Raw genomic sequence first — 13,806 nt, 5'->3', positions numbered from 1 at the left:
TATAACTGCATTATTTTGCTTCCCTTTATTATATCATAGTTATTGCTCTGAGAAAAAAATCAATAAAATTGTAGCAGGCTAATTAAAATTTTCACTGAAAATATCAGGTTACAAATTTACCAATCATTTCTCCTAAGTTTGGTTATCAGAATGTGTGCATTGAAATCCTTTCTGCTACTTACTGAGTATGGAGACTTTGCCTCCATTTTTCTGCAGGAATAAAATTTAGATTAAAAGTTGGATATTGTTTCGGGGTTGACTTGCCTGGCATTTTCAAAGCCCTGAGTTCAATCCAAGTACTACAACAAAAGTGTATATTGTAGCAAATATGAAACTCTTAAACAGTTTAACTGCTTAGTAGGTGTTCAAAGAATGTCAGCTTGCTTTATTTTAATCTCATTGATTTCTGCCCTTTAAAATATTTAAGAGTGGTAACAGCTGGCAAAAAATGTTGACTGTTAGTATAAATTATATTTCAGTAGAACTGGAATATATTCATATCATAAATATTAAAAATACACTGCAATTTATTTTATATGTAATCCCTGTAAATTCATTTAAGAGCCACTCTCAAATAGGTGAATAAAAGCAAAAACAGCCCTAACCTTCACTAGCCAAATATGCCTTCTTAATATTTCTAAAATTAAAAGTAGTAGTAATAGACATATAAGCTAAGAAAATTAAAAGTACTGAATGTCATTATGGTGTTAACTCCACCTACACCCTAAAAATGTTCATGGACGATGTTACCTAACTTGGCAAAAGGAACTTTGCAGATGTGATTAAATTAAGGACTTTGAGATCGGGAGGTTATTTTGCATGCTCTGTGTGGAGTCACTACAGTCACAAGGGTTACTAACTCTAGGAGGAGGCAGAAGAGGAGACCAAAATGGTACAGTATGAGGCTTCAATCTGCCTTGGTTAAGACAATGGAGGAAAGAATATGGGCAACTTCTAAAATCTGGTAAGAGCAGGAAGTGGATTTTCCATTAGAACCTCCAGAAGGAACAGACTGCAACTGATTCCTTGATTTTTGGCCCAAGGAGACTGTGGCAGACCTCTACTACACAAAACTGTAAGATGACACATGTGTTGTAAAATTTGTGTTAATTCTTATAGCAGCAGAAAAATAATACTTGGGATGCTATTAAAAAGTTTCTCCCTTTTATCTCCCAAAGTTTACTTTGACAGTGTGCATTCATTTTTGTTTATCCAGAACATTATTACCTACATTCCAGGATAAGAAATTTTACAGTATATACATGAGTATTCAAATAAAATCTTAAATCTATTCTACTTCTCACCTCCCCAGTGTATTCTCACTTAAAGTGAACATTAAAAAGCACATTTTAAAAAGAAAGTATTCCAGTAATACAACTTGTGAGGAAACAAATCTCACTCCCATTATGCTACTTACATCATCTTCTTTGGTTCCCCCCCAGAAGTTGGTGCCTCCAGCATAACTAGGGATGTTCAACACTGCGATGCCTTGAAGACTAGGGAGAGGAATATACTGCCCATCACACTGCGAGATACAAAGGTCAGAGGTTAGACAAAAATAACAGGAGCATCATTCTGCAAGACCCAAGAAAAAGGGTGAGGGAGCAAAGTATGTTGACAATGCTTGCTCATTTGTAAATACTTCTTACACATTTCTTCATAAAACAAGCACTACTAGACATAAATGATCATATAAACAGTAACACAATTATATTGGGAGACCTCAATATCCCATTTTCACTAATAGATCAATTAGACAAAAACAAAGAATCATCAGAGTTGAACCAAACCTTTGAAAAAATGGAACATATATAAAATGTCCCACCTAGCAACAATAAAACACATATTCTTTGCAGCAGCACACGGGACTTTTTAAAAAAAGCTCACATTCTAGCTCATAAAACACATTTAAGCAAGCACAAAAGAATTGAAACTATCCTGTCTGTGCACATTATCAGATCATAGTGCAATGAAACTAGAAATCAGTGGCAAAAGAATCAGAGAAATTATGCAAACACATGAAAATTAAACAATACTCTCTTGAATAATCAATGGTTAACAAAAGAAATCAGCCGTTTTCTAGGATCAAATGAAAATGCCGGGACAATATAAGGAACTTACAGGACACAATGAGAAAAAGACCCAACCAAAAGGAGAGAGAAAGAGAGAGAGAGGGAGACAGAAAAGGAAAGAGAGTGAGAGAGGGAAAGACAGAGACAGAGACACAAAGACAGAGAGAGAGAGATGTTGAGACCCACGCCAATCTCTTTAATGAACACATACACAAAAAGTCCTCAAGATACTGGCAAACAAAAGTGCTAATTTATAAAAAAAAAAAAAATCATACATCGTGACCAAAAATTCATCTCAGGGATGCAAAGGTGATTTAATATATGCAAATCAGTAAGTGTAATAAATATATCACATAAACAAAAGGACAAAAAAATTACAGGATCATCTAACTGGACTTAGAAAAAGCTTATGACAAAATCCAATGTCCATTCATGATAAAAACTCTGAAGAAAATAGGTACTGTAGAACCTTATCTCAATCTGATATAAGCAATTTAAGACAAATCAAAGGCCAGCAGAGTATTAAATGAGAAAAGGTTAAAGCTTTCCTTCTGAAATCAGGAACAAGATAAGGATGTCCATTATCACCAGCCCGATTCAATATGGTTCTCGAAGCATTATCAATGGGACAGAATAAAAGATCCATGCACACTTAGCTTTCTGATTTTACAAAAACGATCAAAGACATAAACCAGAAAAAAGACAGCCTCTTAACAAATGGTGCTGGGAAAACTGGCTATTCACATGGAAAAGATCTAGAACTATTTCTCTCACTGTGTACTAAACTAAAATCAAAATAAATCAAAGAACTAAATGTTAGAACAGAAACACAATCCACTAAAATAGTTTAAATACTTAAAGGATAGGCGAGGACCTTCTGAACTGAACACCAACTGTATGAGAAAAAATATCAAGAAAAATAGTATCAATATCAATAATACTAAGAATCAAAAAATAAGATCACAGCAAAGGAAGAGGCAGCTTATAGAAAGGAGGTAAAAATTTGCCACCTATTCTTTAAACAGAAGACTAATATCTAGAATATATAAGGTACTCAAAAAGAATATCCCTCCAATAAAAGACCCAATCAAAAAACAAGCAATTGAGATGAACATATACTTCTCAGAAGTATAAATGACCAATAAATACATGAAAAAACGTTCAATATCTCTGGTCATTAGAGAAATGCCAATTAAAGAACACTTACATTCGATGTTTTATAAAATTTTTTTTAGGTTCCATCTTACTCCAGAAAGGAAAGCTATCATCAAGAAGTCAAATAATATCAAATGCTGGCAAGGTTGTGGGAGAAAAGAAATTCTTCTGTATTGTTGGGAATGTAATAGAACCATTATGGAAATTACTATGTAGATTCCTAAAATCTGAATATTGAAACTTGAAATTTCATTCCACTGAGCTCTTCCCCTTCTAGGTATCTTCTTGAAGGACTTAGAGCTATCATATTACTATGATATACATTTATACCAGCACAATGCATAATAGCTAAACCTTGAAAGTAGCCCTTATGTCTATCAACAAATGAGTAAATAAAGAAAATGTGATGTTTACACACAATGGAGTACTACTTGGCCATAAAGGAGAATGAATTTGAGCAATTTGTAGAAAAAAAATAGATGCCCCGTGAGATCATAATGTTAAGTGAAATAAATCAAACACACATACTTAAAAATTGCACAGCTTTTCTTATATGAGAAACCTAAAATATAAATAAGGAACAAAATAAAAGATAACAGGAAGCAGAGAGACAGACCTTTTGCAAGCAGGAAGGAGAGCAAGAGATGGGGCAAGGATGGGAGTGAAGGGGATTGTGTCCTGCACACGCGTCACTTCCCCATGAACAGTGTGATAATTATGTCGGCAAACATGGACCAATAAAACATAAACATGTGCAAAGAGCCTTATTTTAAAAAATGGAAGCATTGGGCTGGGGATTTAGCTCAGCGGCATAAGCACCTGCCTTGCAAGCAGGTGGTCCTGGGTTCGATCCCCGGTACTGATAAAATAGAAAAAGAAAAAAAAAATGGAGGCATAAATAACTTACATAAAAGCTGTTATTTAAACCTGTTTTTTAAAGAATGTTTTCTCTCTTTCTCTTCCTCTTCAAATCAGCTTTTATTTTTCTTGAGCCTTCTTTTGAGGCCACTTGTGAGACTCCTACTGGATGGTGGTATCCTATGGATTTGTTTAAGGCATCATTCTGAAAGCAGGCCAGGCAGGGGCCAGCTCTGCCTTGCTCCTCTCACCCAGCACTTCTCAGAGCCTGTGGTACCTGCCAATGCTCTGTAATTAAGTGGCGATGGCAAAATGCAAAGCTGAGCTTTACAAGTATTTTAGAACCCAGGTCCAGCCAAACACATGCTCGGGAAGCATTCTGTATTATTTTTCTTCTAATTAGTCACTTACATGAAAGTTAAATTACCAGTTAAATACATAAAGGGGGGTTTGACTGATGACATGGTTATACATGATGCGAATACATGTTTACAATTGTTGCCTTCTCATAAATGTTCAGGTTGATTTAATTTTTAAATTTATTATTACTATTTTTAATTAGTACATGTTTGTAATACATAGTTATATTCCTTGTATGGAGTTGGTACCTATGTACTTAACACGTCTTAATTTCCTGGTTCATCCCCTTTCTCTCCCCTCCTTTACTCCATTTCTTGATCCCCTTCCTATTCGAGAAAGAATTTTCTTAAAATAGGGTTTGACTTTTTAAAAATTACAGTATTTTTATACACTGCCTTTAACATGTATGCATTAAACAAAATACCCAGAGTTCAGTGCTCAATATTCACTTCATAGAAAAATTAGTGCTTACAACTCACTTCATATTTTTCATTGGGAAAAACATGACCAAAACAGGTTACATAGATTGTTGTGTGACTAAAGAAGATGTTCAATAGTATTACATCTTTTTATAATCTTCCCTACTGCTCTGCATTTCCATTTGGGGCCCATGAGGTTGCAAAATGCCTCAATATTCTGTTTACTTTGTTGTTTTGATTAGTGTTTGCCTTTCTTTGGCTCCTTTGACCAGGCAATGTGGTATAGTGGGAAACTGATGGGCTTGTTTGTTTGAAAAGAGAAAAAAATATAAAAATAACAATAAAAAAGTTACAATAATTAATATACTGCATATTGTTGCCTTTATAGTAGTTAGTCAGAGTACAACATACAGGCATGATATCTTGTTCAAACAATATTAGCACAAACTTTTCAGTGAACTAAGACAAGCTACCTGTATAATTATCTTAACTATCATATATATATATATATTTCCCCCTTTTTCTCTTCCTCCTTTTCCCCTTTCCCCCCTTACAATTTGTGTTTTCTTTTAAATATTTTCTTCCATGGACTTGGTTTGAATTATCACTTAGCACTGGGTAAGTCCCTTAAACTTTCAGAGTTTCACACTGCTCACCTGTTAAATGGATTAACAGTTCCTAGAACACAGTATGGCCAATAAGGAATAAGAAGGTTCTTAGAACACATCATAATTTCTTTCTTTAATTAACGTACTGTTATCTTAACAAAAGAGTTGCTTTCTTGAGCATGTGTCTTTCTTCTCTGACTTGATATTAACACCTACTTTATAAAGTTTTAAGAAGATAATAATGTTGAAATAATTCAGTAAAATTTAATTATTATAAAAGTTTAGCCAGTAGTTATAATAATCATTTGTGTTAAAATATAGAAAATTACCATTATGCAATAAACAAAATACTTAAGTTTTTAAAACTGTATAGATTGTGGAATTATATGAAATAACCAAAAATGCAAATGATACAAGTATGTATCCTCTATCATCTGTTTCATCATAGCCTACAGATGAACACTGCTTTTAAGAAGTTACTTGTTTCCTTCAAGTTATTTTAATACTTAAAGGATTCAAAAGAGTATGCAATCATTATTTCACTTAATAGAACAAGCTGCTTGACATATGTGAGTTATATGTAATATGAGCAGAAAGTTGCCTTTCTCTTTCTTAATTGAAATGTTTAATGAAATGCTTGCATTTATATGTCAAAGTTAGTTTGCTACTGTAAAAGTAGCAAAATGTGTTGGTATTATTCTGTTGATGTTATTCCATCACTGGAAAGAGAATTATAAATATTAGTGATACTGGAAGTTAAGAACATATAAAACTAAAAATTGCTACATCTTGGGAAACAGTTTATATTTGTATAGCTCTTTTAAGTTTATGGAGTAATGTTTTTTTCCTTAGCTCACTGAATTCTAACTTGCACAAAAGCATTATTTCATTCATTTTGAAGATAGAGAAACCATCATCTTTTTCTTTCTTCAGCATAAAATCAAAGTCAGGACATGGAATCAGTTTCCTTCCATACCACAATATAAAAGAGAAAGAAAACTTAAGGGAGCAAAAGAACCATTTATTTGCCAAAGACTGTCACTGATGCAGGAATCTCTCTGAGAAAACCTTCCAAAAGTACAGGTTTCTTTTCTCCACCTTTATCTCAAGTGAACCATCATTAGGAAAATGAGTATTTAGGCAACAGGGCTTGCATCAATGATCTGTTATTTCTAGGAGGATATTTTTCTTTGATTAAATAATGGAAAAAATTCTCTACTTTTTCCATATATTAGCATGTTTTCATGTATTTTGTTTTAGGGGTTTTTAAAAAGATCATTTAATGGGCTGGGGATTTAGCTCAGCAGCATAAGTGCCTGCCTTGTAAGCGCACATTTGTGCGTTTGATACCTGGTACCAAAAAAAAAAAAAAAAAATCATTTAACATCTACATAGAAATCAAAGGTTCTTGAAGTTCAGAAATCAGTTACACAGGGTTTATTAACTTGATGGTAAAAATATATCTCTTTGCGCTAACTTCCAAGATTTAGCACTGCTCTCAGTTATAAAAGTTGGAAACAAATCAGACATAAGCAGCAGCTACGCCTTGTCAACAGATATGCAGACTTTCTGTGTCACATTACAAGATGTTTCAGATATCATTTATGTTCATCATTCCTTTGAAATTAGACATGCCAGTAGATTTTTTTTTTTTTATCTTTTTCCTTTTTATTGGTACCAGGGATCTAACTCACGACTGCCTGTTTGCAAGGCAGGCGCTTATGCCGCTGAGCTAAATCCCCAGCCCCCTTGCCAGTAGATTTTTGATTTGGTAATGATGAAACACATATTACCCTTTAACAATGTAAAAAATAGTTTGTTAATTTAACTATTAGCTTCTTAGTGTATTACATATAATACATTTAAAAATATTTGTAGAAGGGTTACATAGTTTCTCACAATGTCTAAAGGTCCATAGTGTCAGGCCCTTTGCAAGTGGAGATCAAAAAACAGCTGTACCCCTCAAGTGTCTCATCTAAAGCCTGAGCCACCAGCAGAAGCTGCAAATTCACCTGAACTAAGACCATCTAGTGAGTTTGATCTCAGAGATAGTAATTCCATAATCCTTAAGGTGGCTGGTTATGGGGCAGAATCACAGCACACTCAAACTTAAGAAAGGATAACAGTATTACCGTCAGCCATTCTAATTTCCATTTGTAGTATTGTTTTCAATACATTAGTTTCAGATGTTCAACATTTTATTATGAAGTAGGCTTTGTGTTATTTTGCTCAGCTCATCTAACTGAGGAGTCTGTGAAATCTGAGAATGTCAGAATTGGACCAGAACTGGGTAACTTAAGTGAAGAAGCCCACTAAACATCCTGTTCTAAAAATGCACTTCACAGTTCCACCTTTCCAATGGGATCCTGTGCTACACAGCAGCCCCTTATCCGCAGCTAATGATAATCACGGTTAAGTGTTCATAGTCAATGTCTATACCGCCTTCAACATACAACTGACACTTCCACATTTTTCTTTTTTTTTTTTCCAAAGAGATACACAGGAAATCAAAAGTTCCATTGAAAGTTGTCAAAAATTTGCTTCAGTTCTGATATTTCGTTGTTGAATTTTTTGTCTATTTTATCTATCTATAATAGTGGGGTATTGACGTCCCCCATTACACTTGTTATTAGTACTTAGTGATTTTTATGTCCATTAATACTTGTTTTATAGAATTGTGTGTACTGATATTTTGTGTGCATATATATTTTTGTGGTTGTTATCTCCTCCTCTTGGATTATTCACTTTGCAAAAATATAGTGATCTTCTCTATCTTAATCAGTCAGACTTGGCTTGAAATCCATTTTTGCCTACAAATAAACAGCTGCCCCTGCTTTTTTCTAGATTCCTGTCACGTGGAGTATTATTTTCCATCCGTTGACTTCCAGTCTATAAATTTCTTCTTGAATGAAAGTGTTTCTCATATTGCTGGGCCTTGCTTCTTGATCCGCTTGGAAGCACCCTGTTTCTTCTGACTGGTGAATTGAAGCCATTAACATTGATGGTTATACCTACTATGTATTGACTTATCCTTGCATGTTACTTTCCTGTCTCTGGCTTCCTTTTTGTCCCCTCTGTTTAACTGTTTGCCTTGCCTGGTGGGTTCATTCTGCCGGGGTTCATGGAGTTGTAATCCTTGTCATCTCTTTTTAGCATGCCCTTCAGAATACTCTGGAATGTTAGTTTCATAGTCATGAATTTCCTCTGGTGTTCCTTGGCATGGAAGTATCTTATTTCTCCATCAGTTTTGAAAGATAGTTTTGAGGGGTAGATCAATTCGTGTTGGACGTTTTCTTTTAGGGCTTAAAATATTTCACTCAAAGCTTCCTTTTTTTGAAGTTATCAAAACAGAATATTGAATAGAGCAGTACCATTAATCAGAATAAAGCAAAACAATAATAAAAGTATTTCCCTTCAAAGAGATGGTAGAAGGAAATCCCCCTAATTTACTATGTCAACCTCCCTAGAGATGCCCAGATTTCTGGTTCCCATTTGCTAATGGGGGGCAGAAAAAGGAGGATAGGGGAAGTGGGATGTTTGACTTTCAGCCCGTGCACCAGTAGGCTCACTATTGCTTAGCAGGGAGGGAGGCTGGCTGCTTGGTTTCCCAGCACCCTAAGTTCCAACATGGTGCGGATCACAGGAGATGCTAGTTGGTGGTTCTCCCCCGGGAGGGGCCGTAGCCCACATTTTTCCTTGAATGTTTAATCATTAATCAGAGGAACTCAGGTCAAATTAGCTCACTCATGAAATTACTTTTCTACATAAGATCCCTGGATATGTCTTTACTTGAAGATGAACTTACCTCAAGTTGAACCCTTTGTTCTAAATTCTTATAAGATCTTTGTAATAATTCCCGGGTCCCAAGGACTCCATACCACATCAAATTTTTAGTTCGGCTCCTGAAGAGAAATATTGGCAAGGAATCTCAGTAAACTTTATTTATTTGCTTCTTAAAGGCTGAGCAAGCAAAAGAGATAATAAATGAAATTAAGTAAAATTGCCTTCATGTAATAACATTATTGCTATTTTCACAATTACCTGCATTTTTCAGGGTGTTCTTCTCTCTTATTATTAAATTCTAATGAAATTTTTGCATCTAATCCAATCCCAAAGTAATTGTTCATAACGCACTTCTCTGAATATCCATCTCTATGAAAATAAGGAAAGGTAACATAAATTCACTATAACGTGACATTTGTTCACAAGAAGGAACTTAAAAAATGATTTTAAATTCCTGTGAGGCTCCTACTCCTCATAAATCATGAAGGTTAGCAGGAGTCATTCTCTGCACAACCACAATACACGAGCACACGTGACACAAGGGGTGGTGGCCAAGGCACAGCAGTGGCAGAAAACCTGGTTTCTATTCAATGTGGCTTCTGCCCCCTTTGCAAGCCTCTTACTCCACAGACAATTAAGGATGACTATGGAAGGCTTCTACTCCAACGCCAGCATGCCCCTTAATTATTAGAAAGTCTCCAGTATATTTAGAGCAAAAAGCTTGTAGTTTTAATCCCTTCTTCTAAGTATTTTTGAAAGTTTAAAACATAAGATTGTCTTTGAGGAATCCCATTACAGAAATAAGATACAACAAAAGCAAAATTAAATGCAGGTAAGAGAAAGAAAAGTGTCTCGACCTGTCAGAAATGTTTTTAGGAATTTTAAGAAGGGAGAAGATCAATGTGGGCCAGAAGCTTCTCGAAATCAGTAAACCTAGATGCTGCATATGGAAAAGGTGGCAGATCTGGTCAGACTGAAAGAAAAGCAGCTGAAGGACGGCATAAATACAGGTGGAAAGGGACTACAAAGTAAACGTCTCCAGGAAAAAGTGAGAGAAGCCATGCCTTCCTTTGCCAGGGTTGCTCTTGCAGAGAACAGGCTGGAAGGGACCTGCCTCAGAGACAGGCCACGAAGGTCTCACTGTGCCAGCACGATGAACCTCTGAAATTGTCAGTCACTCTTTTTTGAATGTGGAGCCAAATACACTGTACTATATTTAAAATGTTACAAAATGCATGTAAAACAGAAGTAAGCAAAGCCAAAACAAAAGTAATTAGAAAAGCATTTTCTTACACTGAATCTAGGTCGGGGTCAATAAAAGGCGTTGCACCGAAAGGATCAACATTTGCTAGTAACATTTTGTTGATAATAGAACTCCCAGCAATTGAGGCAGCTAGTCCTGCTCTTAAACCTAAATGAAAGAATAAATACATAAAGGATCACAACATGTTCAAGAAAAAGGAAAGACCAGTACATTCAAGGCTCACATCAAAATCACTCCCAAAGTATATTTTTCAATGCCTACTCATCTCTATCAAAACTAGGAACTGTAATAGTTACAAATACAGGGTTTTTGATAACTTCTAAATATGTTATCTATATATTGTCAAGAATTAAAGAGATGAAGCTGTGGAGTCTCTTTGTGACATTTTCTCATTTACCATTCCAGTAACTCTGTAACTTCAACAAATATATATTGCTTTCTTTGTTGCCAATAGCATAATAATGTCTACAAGGAATCTACAAGAAAAGCTGAATTACCCAAAATGTCATGGAATTAGCACTTTTACATTTTCAAAATGTAGATAATACTAAGTTTAAATTTAAAATTTTAAAGAGATGTATCAAAGATAAAAACTCAGTGTTATTGACAAGAATAAAGTAAAATGAGATTGCTACTTTTTAAAATGTGTGGCTGAAATGAGATTAATATGTTGCCTTATTGTGATTATTCCATGAATGGTAATTCATGGTATTTGGAATTCCAAAACTGTTTTAATTTCAAACCTGAACACTGGAGTCATCTAAATTCCTCACAACCAGTTGGTCACTCTCAGTCGCCTCAAGTTCTGTCTTCCTAAGAAGCCTTCCTTTTCACCTGTCATCTGCTCAGATCTTCATAGTGTTCCCACATGCAGCAGCCTCTCTGCACCCTAATTTGTGTCTTCTTATTCCTTTGAAGTTCAGTGATCCCTCTCCACAGCCAGGTATGGTATGCGTGCCTGTAATCCCAACACGCTGGGAGCCTGAGGGAAGGATTCTAGCCACAATGGGCAACTTGTGGACTTAGTGAGACCCTGTCTCAACTTTAAAACTAACAATAATACAAAAAAAAAAAGGGACAGGGATGGAGCTCAGTATAGAGGTACTGGTTTCAATTTCCAGCACCATGGTGGGGGGTGGGGGAAGAGGAAGAGGAGGAGGAGGAGGAAGAGGAGGATGGGCCGGGGGGGAGGAAGAGGAGGAGGGGGAGGAGGAGACTGTATACATATGAATTCTACAGTGCATAGATTGAGTGTTCTCAAGTGCACCTTTTAGGTACCCTATTTCCTTATTAAACTTCTGTGTAGTTATTTTGTCCACTACTGAAGGTGAGGTACTGGTCTCTATTATCATTCAACTGTGACTCATCTTTAACAAGAACTTGTATAAGACACTGATTTTAGGGTTTAACCTACCTGAATGAAGCTGGGCGATTTTTTTTTTTAAGTGAAAACAACTGGTATTTAAATAGACCTATGAGGTATCAATGCTTTTCTCCATCTCCTGCTTGTAGTCCTTAATACTAGTCTAATCTAAGGTAAATTTATTTTATTGGTACTATAGTAAGATGTTCAAAAAATAAAACAGTATCACTAGGCTAAAAATGTCTACAAAAAGACAAGTGACTTAAAACCAAAAGAAAGCTGTGAAGATACGTGCATTTAGAGGTCACAGTATAGAGAAGCTTTACTGTGAATATTTAATAAGAGATAACTGAACTCCCTTCCAAAAATAAGGCATTATAATTTCTCAGAGAAGGGTCAAGAAACATGTGTTTTCATGATTCCTAGCAAACTGTGACACACAGAAGAATCTAAAGACCTGGATCCCTACTGATAAGTATGGCAAAAACATTGTCTTAGGAACATTTATCATTAGGAATAAATATATTTGAGTTCATGGGAAATGAGTACTTATACATTACCACAGAAATACTTAACAAAACACCATGCTTCAAAATCTGTACTACCTGGGCAGATTATTCTAGTATTGAGTACAGGGAGATTTTCTTTGGTGGCTGCCACAGCTGGACCAGGGAGAGAATCAGTTTGGGAAGGACCACGACTTGCCGGAGCATCTGGAGACCGCGGTGCAGCTTTAACTGTTGGCAAAAAGCCTATATTAAAAAACAAAAACAAAAACAAAACAGAAAGGTAAAGGATAAATTATTACTAAGTGCCTATAAATTCAAAATGTATCTCTTTTTGAGACAGGGTCTTGCTACGTAGTGCAGGGTGGCCTTGAACTCACTACATAGCTCAGACTGGCTTTGAACTTGTGGCAATCCTCCTGCCTTGGCCTCCTGAATTACAGGCACCCACAACCACTCCCGGCCAAGACCTGTTTTAATCAGGCAGAAGAACTAAAAATGTGAATTGCATCTAAGTATTTTTTTACCATTTTATTTTCATTTTCTTCTATACCTGCCAATGTAGATGTTTTGACTTCTAAGCTCACATAGAGGGACAATGGTAAAAACCAGACATCTTCCATAATTAAAGGTCAGTAACACTCCTAACGTCAGTGTGATAAACCCAATTTAAAAAAGCCTGATGATTTTTCAAAATAATGTATACTATAAATCTAATGCTTGTCTCATAACTATTGAGTGAATTATAATATTTAATTAATGTAATTCTCAGAACACATGAAACATGCATTAACACTGTCTCCTAAAAATGGAAGAAAAAAGAAGGTAGTCTTTTATTTCAATGGAACCAAGGTATTTTTTATGCATCTTCCAATTATTTACTCAAAATAATGATTTGCCCAAAGCAGTCACTGTTAAAAAAAATAACAGAAAATTTAATTCTATCTAAACTGAGGTAATTTGATAAATAGTAAATAGTACCTTTAACTAATTTAGGGGTTATTAGTAGGTATTTTTAAAGTTCTCAAATTAAATTTAAAAGTACTCTAAAATTTAATCATTTTCATTCTCCCTTTGGCTAATTACAAATTAGCACACACTTTATTTTTTCTGCTAAAACTGGTTTAGTTGCAGTAAAGAAAGTAACAGAAGAGTCACTCTTATTTTATTTGGACAGATGTGACTTCTGTGGCTAATTTCTAATAAAAGCCACGTTTGATGCTCCTCTCTGATAAAAAGCAGACTGTACTAATAACTAACACTGATCTCCCACCGTTGGTAATTAAAACTAACATTTTGCTTGGCTATGGTGATGCACAGTTAAAATCCCACATGAGAATCATAAGTTTGAGGTCACTCTGAGCAACTTCTCAAGATCTTGTGCCTCAAAATAAATAAATAAAAAATAAAAAATAACA

General features: G+C 35.2%; 1 protein-coding gene across 10 annotated transcripts in view; it reads right to left on the bottom strand.

Annotated features, from left to right (window-relative positions):
* Dgkh (diacylglycerol kinase eta) overlaps nt 1–13,806 on the bottom strand; it is a 173,880-nt gene that overhangs the window by 28,321 nt on the left and 131,753 nt on the right. For all 10 annotated transcript variants that reach the window (XR_010041809.1, XM_063232725.1, XM_063232723.1 and 7 more), the window contains 5 exons: nt 12,488–12,634; nt 10,549–10,666; nt 9,514–9,624; nt 9,278–9,374; nt 1,418–1,525 (listed from right to left, as the gene is read on the bottom strand). Coding sequence is in view for 9 of the 10 variants with exons in the window: in XM_063232725.1 (XP_063088795.1) it covers nt 1,418–1,525; nt 9,278–9,374; nt 9,514–9,624; nt 10,549–10,666; nt 12,488–12,634 (581 nt within the window). In the remaining variant the exon portion in view is untranslated. The remainder of the gene's footprint in view (nt 1–1,417; nt 1,526–9,277; nt 9,375–9,513; nt 9,625–10,548; nt 10,667–12,487; nt 12,635–13,806) is intronic.

The sequence above is a fragment of the Cavia porcellus genome, unplaced genomic scaffold, assembly GCF_034190915.1.
Source record: "Cavia porcellus strain 051 isolate PalLab524CR breed Dunkin Hartley unplaced genomic scaffold, mCavPor4.1 scaffold_21, whole genome shotgun sequence".
Lineage (NCBI taxonomy): Eukaryota > Metazoa > Chordata > Mammalia > Rodentia > Caviidae > Cavia > Cavia porcellus.
This window is presented reverse-complemented; position numbering and strand designations above follow the sequence as displayed.